At 39.3% G+C, this 12,096-nt stretch overlaps 1 protein-coding gene across 2 annotated transcripts in view; it reads right to left on the reverse strand.

Annotated features, from left to right (window-relative positions):
• NEDD4 (NEDD4 E3 ubiquitin protein ligase) overlaps positions 1-12,096 on the reverse strand; it is a 145,970-nt gene that overhangs the window by 23,710 nt on the left and 110,164 nt on the right. For both annotated transcript variants that reach the window (XM_068551973.1, XM_068551981.1), the window contains 8 exons: positions 11,533-11,598; positions 8,537-8,656; positions 7,102-7,305; positions 5,798-5,878; positions 5,517-5,571; positions 5,362-5,420; positions 4,249-4,314; positions 248-477 (listed from right to left, as the gene is read on the reverse strand). In XM_068551973.1, coding sequence (XP_068408074.1) covers positions 248-477; positions 4,249-4,314; positions 5,362-5,420; positions 5,517-5,571; positions 5,798-5,878; positions 7,102-7,305; positions 8,537-8,656; positions 11,533-11,598 — 881 coding nt within the window. The remainder of the gene's footprint in view (positions 1-247; positions 478-4,248; positions 4,315-5,361; positions 5,421-5,516; positions 5,572-5,797; positions 5,879-7,101; positions 7,306-8,536; positions 8,657-11,532; positions 11,599-12,096) is intronic.

Raw genomic sequence — 12,096 nt, forward strand, 5'->3', positions numbered from 1 at the left:
GCAGATGGATGGCGGTGATGGTTACACAACAATGAATGTATTGTACTTAATGCCACTGAACTATATACTGAAAATGATAAAAATGGTAAATTGTATGTTATGTATATTTCACCACAATTTAAAAAAGTTATTTCTGAAACATTAGTTACAGTCTCCCTTTTCTGTACATTTTCCTTGCATCATATCACTCTGTTACTTTCAAAACAGTGATTTTCTTTCTGTATACAGTCACTGTAAAGGTACTTACGTAGCAGAATATTCAAACAACCCATAATAAGGGTTAAACATTTCCTTCGAAATCAGGAAGAACCATTCTCTGGCGACTCCTCCATAATCTAGTCCCTTTTCGCCATCAAACTCAATCCACAGTCTAGCCTTGAGGAAGTCTGCTCTCTTGACCCCCATAATTCTCCTGTAAGAGTCCTCAAGGACAGTTGCACGGCGAAGTTTCATTTCAAATTTGTTTGGAATGTCATTCTGAAAACCCAGAGAAGAGAGACTAATGGTTTAAATCAATTCAACAAGACGACACATTTCTCTCATGAACATTATAAAATTCATTGTATTCTACCCTGTGCCCAAGATCCTTTTTCGGGGAAAACAGGACTAGGTATATTGTCTGTATTTCCTCCACAGTATGAAAGAACTCATGCATTTTCTCTAGTCACTTAATTACATAGACTTCTGATTTTCACATCTGAAGAAGCAGCTACTGATGGTGGTAATAAGGCTCACATGAAGGCACTTCATGAACCGTCCTTTCCGTCTTAAGATCCAATGAAGAAGACCATTCTGTGACCTGCAGTCAGTCTAGCCACTGCCTGCTACTTGTCTGCCTGTTGGCTCAGGGTTCTTCCCTGCCCTCCACTTTTCCTCCTTGGAGCCTGCCCGCTTCACTCGTTAACAGGTGCTAACATTTACAGACTGTGTCAGTACTGTTCCCAGCATTTTAATGGGTTAACTCATTTACTCCTCATAGTAACACTATGAAGAAGCTACTATTATTGTCTTCATCTTATGGATGAAGAAACTAAAGATACAAGTTAAGAAAGTCTTAGCTCCTGAGTCTCTGTTCTTAGTGAATGAGCTCCGTTGCCTCACTCATCCTTTGTACATACTTTGCTTATATGACAAATGTAGATAACTATGCTTTTAGGCAGACCTTGTTGTAAATTACATAGAAATATATCTGAATATTTTATTCTTGAGTGCTTTGTGTGCAACGTTCAAGTGGAAACCATGAAAAGAAAACATACTATAAATATTCTGTCACTTCAAAAAGAGGGTTAGCTCTAAGGGAAAAAAAAATCAATTTCACTATCAATATATTTAAGAAAAGTGGAAAGCCCTATAGAAACAATAATACAAGCAGTTTATATAAGCGATATAAGCATAACATAATCAGTTTCCTCTGCTGCTTATGCAATTTAAAAAAGTGGTAAGATTGGAGAAAAGGAATTTTAGAATTTTAGGCACTAGGCAAACAGTGCAGGTGACTCAGCAAGCATTTACTGAAGGCCCGCTCTGGGCTAGGCCCATGCTAGGTAGGTATCGCAGTGGGGCCAGAGATGGGAGGAGAAGGGAGTAAAAACATGGCATAAGAAGATGTGGTCACTTTCTCAAGGAGTTTATAATTTGGTGTGTGTGTGAGAAACAAATGTAAATGTTACTAATTCTGAGATTTAAAATAGAAATAGAAGCAAAGTTCTGTGGGCAAAAAGACTGAGCTATTAATTGCAAGTGAGACAATCAAGGGGGCTTCAAGAGGGGAAGGGAGAGAGGGACTGAGGAACAGCATGCAGGAAGGGTCTAAGCCATTTGACAGCTGGACGGTACAGAAGGAGGAGGGGAGGGAGAGGAGGGATTAGAGTGCAAGAAGGTACAGAAGCAGTCTGAGGCCACAGTGTAGACAGCATGAAGGCTGACCAGGAAGAGCTGCTGAGCAGGAAGCCACAGGATCGGACTGGTGGGTTCTCAGAGGCTGATGGCGTCGAGTGTGAAGGGTGTTTTTAAGGAAAGACAAGAGGCATGCTGGTCAGTGAAAGACCCCTGACACAGACGGTGTGAGAGAAGACGAATGGACCATGTGAATGAGCAGTGGCAACGAAGAGAGGGCTGAAGGAGAAATTTCCGCATCTGAGCTGAGTGGTGGACCATGCATGGGTTCTAGAGTCAGTGGACCCTGTGTTCAAGTCCTGGCTTCACCTCACACACCTTTTCGAAGGCTTAATTTCCTCACCTATAAAATAGGGACAGTAACAATATCGACCCTCAGGGAGCTGTTTCAGGACTTACTAGGATAACGCATTTCTTGCGCTGACACAGTACCAGGCATGCAGTGATCTCAGTAATGATCAGCCACCCTTATTCCTAACTAATGAGATGTTAAGGATGAGGCAGAGGAAAAGGATAAAGACAGCTCAAAGCTTTGGAGCACTGATTTAGATAGTTTCATCTCCATCTTGCTCTTTTGCTGTGATGTGTCCAGATAGGGATTTTATTTTTTAAATCCTGCTTGGGACATTTTGTTAAACTGAGGATTCAGATTCTCAGCCTCCTCCTCAGGCTCTCCAGTCTCTCTTTCTGGAACAGCTTCATGCTTCTTAAGCTTTCTTTCATAATTTTAATCTTTTTATATATCTTTGTTGCATTCTGGGTAATTTCTTCTCTTAATCACCAATCTGATATGTCAGGTGGCTTAAGAGCATGGACTCTGGCGCTAGACCACTTGGTTTGTTTCTGGCTTTGCCACTAACAACCATGGAACTTGATCACATTGCCTAATTTCTCTGAGCCTCAGTTTCTTCAGATCTAAAATGTGATAATTATAGTCCCTTCCTTGTAGAGTTATTGTAGAGATTACACGTAGATAATACATGTAACTTGTTAAGAAAAATGCCTGGTATGGAGTGAGAGCTCAATAAATATTACTGCTCTCATTATGGTTTTTGTGTTCTGTGACCTGTTGCCTCAACAACCATTAGATACTGTAACATGCTTATAAGTGTTCAGACTGGCAAATGGAGAAGCTAGTGCTTCTATTCCACCAGTACACTGTCATTAACAATGAAAATATTTACCAGACAAGTAACTCAAAATAGGCTTAAAATCCCAAATAATTTTAAGAAGTAGAAAACAAATTTCCAGAGTGATTTTAACATAAAATTATTATTGAAAATGAGTTTAAAACATTGATGACATTTTAGGACTTTATTCAGGCATAAAATATTTGCACTAAAAAACTATCATATTTCATTTTTTTTTTTTTGTTAAATTTAGGATGAGAAAATCTGTGGAAGCAGACCCACCATCTTGAATCTGGAAAAGCAGGCTTCAGGCTTGGAAGGCAAGTAAGTGTAACCCAATAGAGCCACCTAGTGGCAGTACTCCTAAACTGCAGGGCAAGGGGAAAAGCACGAGCAAATTAGAAAGGCATTAAAAAATGGTCATCACCTTCACAGATATAGAGAACAAATTAGTGGTTACCAGGGGGAGAGGGAAGGGGGGAGGGGCAATACAGAGGTTGTGGGGGTAAGGGTTATTATGGAGTTATATGAAATCGTGTGTGTGAAACCTTTGAAAACTAAAGCACTATGGAATTTAAAGAATCTTTCAATCAATTTTAAAAAATTACTAAAGAAAAATAGTCATCATCAACAGAAATGAAACAGATGGGCAGATGAATTTAGTTCCAAACATAATGAATTTGTGGTGATGGAAAAGAGAGTAGTGAACATTTCTGATAAGCAGAAGGAGACAAGCAATAAGAGGACTGCTCCAACCACAGCTGTACTGTCAAATTATGCAGAGATATATTATATTTGAAGCTGTAAATAACGAATGACTAACACTGGAAAACAATAGTCAAAGCAGAAAAGGAATCCAGAGAGTCCTCCTACACAATTAAGTCCAGGCCTGGGGATAATCTCCTGAGCTACTCTTGCTTAGTTTCTACAAAACCCAAACCCCACAAACCCACGAGGAAACCAGGTTAGAGCTCTTTAAAAGCACATTTCTAATACTATTTTTCTATATTACAAGGTATATTGAAAAATGAAGACATAAAATAACTGTGGTCTCTAATCATATATTACAGGTACTCAAAAAATACACATCCTTTCCCTAAAAGAAACTATTCAAAGTTGTTAATATATAGAATAAATTCTCTGTTACTTTTAAAAATGCATTTCCCATGCTTTCAGTCTATATGGCAATCATTCCTGAGAACTCGTTATAAGTATCACTAACCTGCTTCTTCAACTTTCTTCGGAAGAACTCATACTTTCTTTTGTAATCCCTGGAGTAGGGCACTGCCTTGAGTTGAAAATTTTGGAAAAATAAAGAAGGTTTAAGTTGTTTCATTCTGGAACAATTTAAAAAACTCCCCTCTGGGTATTTGATGAATATAAGTTAAAGGCATTAAAAGAGAATATTTGAAAAGAAAAGTTTAATTCAAAGAAAAACCATATATACAATTTAAAAAATTTTAATTTCTCTGTTTAAGATAAAATTGTATTCAGCAACTCCTATGGCTGTAATTTTCATCATACAATATCCTTGAAATGCAACAGGCCAGAAACAGGAAATGTCTTCCAAGTAGAGAAATATTAGAAATGAAAATTTCCATTTCTAAAGAGTCTTTCAAAGTGATTTCTTCATTAAAGGAACAATTTGAAAAATATACTTTTTGCTTGAACTCTGAGGAGTTGCCTTTTTTATCCATTACTTTAAAAGACTAAACATGGAGTCAGAAGAGTAATCTACAAGAACTGTATCTTCAATTTTACTTATTTTTGTGAATTAGGAAACAGTTAAAATCTGAAAAACTAAAGTTGGAAAAAGAAGCTATATAAATGAGAAAAATGATTTTCCTATCATTAATCTGACTCAAAAGAGTAGTGTAAATATCATACATGGTAATAATTGTACTTAAATGTGAGTACGTCTTATATACCGGTATTTACAACGATTTCAACTAAAAAGATGAAGTCATGACCCTGAGTTGACAGGGTGCTCTCTGCTTCCTCACCAGATACACTCTTGGCTCCTCTGATCTGCCGAGGATTGCCAGCCTTCTTCTTCAGACAATGGCAAGTACCAGCCTGAGCACGGCAGCCCACTGCCTTAGTATTTGACTATCTGGCTCACTGGTCTCACAAGGCTGCCGTGCAGAGTAAGGATAATGACTTTATATGCTCTTTTCAAATAACTGAGACCTGGTGTATGGGCGGTGGGGAGAGGGGAGATCTGCAAATGTGCTTTCCTCTCAACACCTTTAGTGCTATGTCCTTGATCAAACGCCCTTGAAGAGACAGGTAAGGAGACAACCCCATCAGAGGATCCTGATACAAAGAGACTTACTGGTCCAGTTATTGCTACATTCTGCAACCGAGGATCTTCCCATTGCGTTCTTTTTATATCTGAAGAAAGAGAGAAAAAAAGATGTTCTCCATCCTCACGCACAAAATTCGATACTGCAAAAGATAATGTAATGAAAATAATCACATTGCACATACTGTGATTTATGTAGAAGATTCTTCCATCGGTGTGAGTTCTTTCTTCCCATCCTGGCTATAATGAAGAATAGATTTCAATTATGTTAGGAAAGGGTTTTCGATGTATGGGCAGAGAAATAGATTTGGTTATATGGTTGATTTAATTTGCATATTCCATTCTTAGTAGAAGACATCAACACTTCAACAATAATATTAATTATAGTTGTTAAAGAACTACTGTATTCCAAAATACAAATGTTTGAGATAGCCAAGTTAGATGGGTAGCAGTTCTATAAACTTACAGGTAAAGGCCCCAGGTCATTGGAAGAATCAAGTGATGTCTTTCCTCTCACATGAGCTGGAATTTTCAGTCTTGGATCTTCCTTTTTTGGTAGAGTAAATAAAGAAAACAATACACACACACAAACTTTAAAATCATGAAAGTCAATCTGTTACTATGTTTTCTAATATCAATGGATATCACTTTTATTTCTTTTGCTTACTCTATGAAATAATAGGTTCTCATCTAAAATCTATCACTCACACGCTACAAAATTCAGTTCTCAGATCTCAGAGGAGGATCAGTATTAACTCACTACCTCTTTCACAGAAACCATTTGGAGTATTTTGCCCACTCTTTATGGATTGTGTCACTATCTAGGGCTCTTCTCTAAATAAAAACTGGTGTAAGAGTGGGACATAAAACTGGAGCACATGTTATTTCTGAGGCCCTGAACATGCTTCTAGGCACCTAGCTGCTAAGGTGTTAATTTATTAATATTTTTGAAAGATAGGAAGGTAAGCGCAGAAAGGTTATTAAAGACAATTCAAATTGTTGAAAGAAAGAACAAAATTTAATTTATTTGGATTTATTGATATATATTATAATTTTAATATTATTTTCTTAAATCATTTATTGTATAATTTTAGTTTTATTTAGGTATATTGGTGTTTTAAACAAATTTATTAATCAAAATCTCTTCATCTGCTGCTGATTTTCAGTAATTTTTCAATTAGGGGTGAACCAACTGCTCAACAACTTTAAGCCTTATCTTAAAATAAAAATACCTATTCTACCTAGTCTCATAAGTTTTTTTGGGTACTATGAGATATGGATTCAAAAGTACTTTGGAACTATAAGCCTTATATAAAGGGAAAGGATTATGACTAAATATCTTCCTCAGTATTCACGGCTAGTGAGCTAAAAACTGCAAACATGGTAATTCCCTGGGGGTCCAGTGGTTAGGACTCCACACTTCCACTGTAGGGGGTGTGGGTTCGATCCCTGGTTGGGGAACTAAGATCCCACAAGCCGCACAGTGTGACCAAAAACACACACACACACACAAAGACAAACAAACAAAAAAACAAAAAAACCCCAAAACTGCAAACAGGAAGTAAATGAATCTCCATGACAGTCCCCCCAAATATTAAAAATAGGCATAAACATATTGAATAGAAATAATCCTATTAAGAATTCAACATATCTCTAAATGAGGACTAGGAAATGTAGGGTATATTAATGTATAATTAAAGATTATCAAAAACTACACATGAGAGACTATTATTGTTGTTATAAATTTAAACTGGAGAGCACTGAAGTTACCCAGGTGGTGGTTTTGGTGTTGTGGTCAATGAAGAAAGGCCTCCCGTTTGGTGCATGCCGGACTTCCCAGCCTTTAGGAAGGAATCCTTGCTCCACTTCAGATGGCTGGGTCACCTGCTGTGCTGCGTCACTTGTGGGGGCCTGTGGGTGAGGGCCTGCAGAAGAACCCTGGCTTGACGGCAGCTGACTGGTCTCCACTGTGGCCTAGCACGTTAATTCAATCGTGTTGCAGTGTTTATAGAGAACACACAAATAGCTGTGGTTAAAAAGGTAACTTAACCTGCAAACAGCACACACAATTATAAATAGGCCTAAAGATTGGAGGCTCATTTTTCCAATACAGTGTTTTGTCAAAGTTTGTTTTTAAAATAATTTATAATTTCTCAGCTAATTCTTGAGCAGTAAGAATGCTGGTTAACCGTCAGTCTGTTAACCCTAGTTGCAAGGGAAGCTGCAGTGCCAAGTGGAGAAGGTTGTCTTTGCTCACCCAGAAGACTCATATAGAGTGGGAATTTCCTATACACAAAAAGTGGGTTCGAATGCTGGGAAGACAAAATGAATGACAAACATATACTACAGAAATGCATACCTGAAATGTAATACATTCATGTGATGAAATATAAGGCAGTAGTTAAAAGAAATACACTGGATTTATATATAAAACAACATGATAGGGTTTTAAAACAATGGTGAGCAAAAAAATATTTAGAATTATATAACACATCTTTGCAAAGCTTGACACATGGACATAAATAACATTTTGCATTGTTTAGCTCTCTATTAAGTACATAAAATAGGCAGGAAGAATCCCCAACAAGCTCACGATGGTAGTTCCCTCTGGGTAGTGGGGTCAAGTGCTTGGCTAAAAGGAATTTAGTTTTATCTGTAAGATTTTATTTTAAAAAAGAAAATGTCTAGAAACATATGATGATTTGTTAATGGCAGTAAATTCAGGGTGTTAAGAAAATGGGTATTTACTATATTATTCTCTGTACTTTTCAGTTTTAAAAAATTTCTCAATAAGAGACATGGTGATAAGACAAAATATTTTCCTAAATGCTTACAAGGAAATATTACAAAAGGCACTCACTGTTGCTAAGGACAAAGTGTCATCATGACAAAGTTCTTTGATAGATACTAATCACCAAGATTATCTTTTAGCAAAATAATGATCTTAACCATTCAAGTTACACAATTACCCAGTGGACCAGATCATTTACTTTGTCCTCCTATTCCCAATTGGACTTGTTTTACATAAACAAGTGGTGATTCACGTATATTAGAGATCTGCAGGAAATGGCAGACAATTAGCACCAATATCAGAAAATAATTAGAAGCATCCAGCCTATACTACAAAGTGACGTAATAGCTTCCACAGAAATATGATGGTTCAAATTATGTAAGAAAACACATTAATGGATAGATTGTAGGGTACCTGTACAGTGGGCTTTATCCAGGTAGTAGTTCTGCAATTATGATCCACGTAATATGATCTTCCTCTTTCATCTTGTTTTTCTTCCCAACCTGGTGGTAATCCAGATGAAGTAGGCAAGAGCTAAGTGAAGAATAACAGAATAATTAAATATTAATAAGAAAGAATCCTTTTTAAAAGGACCACATCCCTTTTTCACTGCTAGCTCTCTTTATTTTTATTTTTATTTTTTTAAAGATTTTTTTTTTTTGGATGTGGACCATTTTTAGAGTCTTTATTGAATGTGTTACCATATTGCTTCTGTTTCATGTTTTGGTATTTTGGCTGTGAGGCATGTGGGATCTTAGCTCTCCGACCAGAGATCGAACCTGCACCCCTTGCATTGGAAGGCGAAGCCTTAACCACTGGACAGCCAGGGAAGTCCCACTGCTAGCTCTCCTTAAAATGAATCATGTTTTAAATCATATTTTAAAGTGTACAGCATTTCACTTAAAGAAAAAAACTCCAGTAGAACAGATAATAATGATGAGAATGATAACACTAAAAATCATGAGAGTAATAACCACCGCACACTAAATGCTTTAACACAGATCATGCCATTCAACCTCCACACAAACCTTAATGAGATAATTAAGATTACTGGCCCATTTTACTTAAGGATGAAATTGAAGCTTAGAAAATGGAAGCAATTTCCTACCAGATAACATTGCTAGTGTGGAGCTGAGATTTGAACCCAGGTAGTCAAACTACAGAAATTATCACCCATATGTGCCAAGTCCAAAGTTACCCCTGCTTTCTTTCTGTGAGGGCTGGGGATGTGCTGATTATTGTAGTTTATTACTAATGAACAAAAGAGGTCTAGTTTTCCAGGTTTACTTAAAATAGTCCAGGTCTGGCCTTCCTTTTGTCTTTTTTTTTTTTTTCCCATGAGCTTTAATTTTTTAAAAAAATTTTTTGGCCATGCGGCATGTGGGATCTTAGCTCCCCGACCAGGGGTCAAATCTGCGCCCCCTGCATTGGAAATGCGGAGACTTAACCACTGGACCACCAGGGAAGTACCCCTTTTGTCTTAGAGATTAGACTCTCCAAGGTTTGGCCTGGTTCCCTAATGTGTCTTACATATAAAAACTATCACACTAGTCTGTTCACTAGATATACCGTTCCCTAGATGTACAGGGGTAGATGTACATTGCTGACAGTTATGATGAGCTGTGAGTCTACAAAATAATGGAATTCAAATTTGCCCAACTTTACAAATGTCCTACAGCTGGTGAGTAGACAAATGGGATGTAGTAGACGTATCTGCACGATGGAATATCATGAGCTACTGAGACATGTCACAACATGGATAAACCTCAAAAACATCACATGAAGTGAAAAGAGACCAGATACATAAGACGGCATGCTGTATAATTCCACTTATATGAAATTTCTAGAAAAGGCAAAACTAGCAACAAAAGCAGATGAGTGTTCACCTGGGGCTGAGAGTAGGTATTAGGATTAAGAAAACTTTTTGTGGCGATGGGAGAATCTCAAACTTGACTGCGGTGATATTTGCACAACTGCATAAATTTACTAAAACTCATTTATTTGTGTACTTAAAAATGGGTGGATTTTATGGCATGTAAATTATACCTTAAGAAAGCTGTAAACAAACAACCAAACAAAACAGACCTCTAATCAATGTACTGAGAAGAAAAAGGCATGGAAATAGCTTTTCCAGTACATAAAATGTAAATCATCTCTAGATTCCGTGGCTCATCTGGTGTACTTAAAATAGTTTCTTGGATGAGTGCCTGTCAGTCAATCAGAAATTCACCAGTTTCAATGCATAGAGGAGATGATGAAGTGAGGTGGGAGAAATACCAGGGATCTCCTTAAGTGGCTCCAGGCGAGTGGAGGTGGCCAGACACAGGGTAGTAAGCGCAAGAGGAAGGCTGGGGAGGGCAGTCTTGCCGTGGCATCCACCCTCTTGCTGGTGGTCACTGGTGACTGGGCCAACTGCACAGGTGGGTACCCCTTCCTTCCTCAGCACAGGGTCCATGTCCCTCTCTTGATGCAGGGCCACCTTTTTAGATAGATGAGCCACTCCTAGGTCGAGGACTTCTGGGCCTGTGCATTCCTTTGCTGGAACTCCCGTGAAAGCAAAAACAATCCCCGCTTTTCAAAATTAATATACAGACTGCCATTCAAAATCACAAATGGTTGGTGGGAAAAAAGTGAGGCGGCCAGTCTAAGTGGGGAACTGGAACACTCGCAGACCCAGAATGGGGAGAGAATTAGGACAGGGACACAGGCTATTTGGAAGAAAGAGCCCAGACAGAAGGGAAGGTGGCAGGGGGGTGGTCTGTGGGTGGCTAAGAGGGAGGGGAGGCTGAAAGGGCCAGGAGCCTGGGTGCACATTTGGTTTAAAAAACAAGCGGAGACCATGTGAGGAAGAGACAAACTCAAAGCAATAATGGTTGAGCCAGAAAGAGGATGGAGGCCATGACGTTGTTAGGTCTAAGCTCCAGCCCAGGTCACGGCTGGAGATTCTACGGAGGAGGCAGCAGACCGCTCCTCAGCGGCTGATTAAGTCCATCCTGGCCGCCAAGCCTGCCGACACCAGGGCACACCTGCCTGAGGGACCGGCCCCTGACGCAGCTTCACGCACGGGGCGGAAACAGCCGCAAGATGCCACGGGCCAGGCACAGAGCACAGGCCGCTGGAGACCACAGTCTCGATCTGTACGCAACACCTCCAGCCCACACAGCGCTTCACCTGCCAAGCCCAGACGCTACCCACCACCACATGGGGACTTGGCTTTCTCATGATGGGAGAGACAGTTCTCCAGGTTTTGTCTTTAAAGGGCCTACCTATCCCATTTCCCCTCCCTCAACCTCATCCCCCAGAGCCCAAATGCTGTGCTGGATCAAACGTTCATGTTCAGCGTTCCAAAAAAAAAAAGTTGCTGCATCTTATATTTTTATTGAGGATTGAGGGGAGAGGCTAAAACTCACCACAGGAAGTGTAGGCTGTTCCTCAAAAGTATAGGCTTGTAAGCTGCCTCTTCTGCTGGAATGATTCTTATAAAAAAAAAAAAAAAAAAGAACGATAATAACTTTAGGTCTCTGCTTTGTCTCTGAATGGCAGATAAGGTGGCAGGGTGGGTATGATGGGGCAGAAGAAAGAAGACCCACTCCACCCACTCTCAGCCTCGCTCTACACCACCCCACCCCCACCGATGCCTTCCAACTTCCAGCTCACACTTGTCCCTCGAGTCCTAGACTGTCTCCTGGACACTTTCTCTTGAAGGTCTAACAGAGAACCCTTTATTGTGTCCAAAACTGGATTCAGCTTTTCCCTGTCCACACCCACTCAAACCTGTTCCTTTGTAGGTATTCCTCATCTCAGTGGGCAGCAGGGGAGGCCAGCAGCTGCCCTAGGCAGACATCGGTCAGCCCCCGATTTCTCCCCCTCCTGTCCCTTACAGCCGGGTCAGTTACCAGATCCTACGCATTCTATTTCTTTACTAGCTCTCAAACACATTTCCCTTACACTTTTTTTTAAACTTCAAGTTTTCA

Source organism: Eschrichtius robustus, chromosome 1 (assembly GCF_028021215.1).
Source record: "Eschrichtius robustus isolate mEscRob2 chromosome 1, mEscRob2.pri, whole genome shotgun sequence".
Classification (NCBI taxonomy): Eukaryota; Metazoa; Chordata; class Mammalia; order Artiodactyla; family Eschrichtiidae; genus Eschrichtius; species Eschrichtius robustus.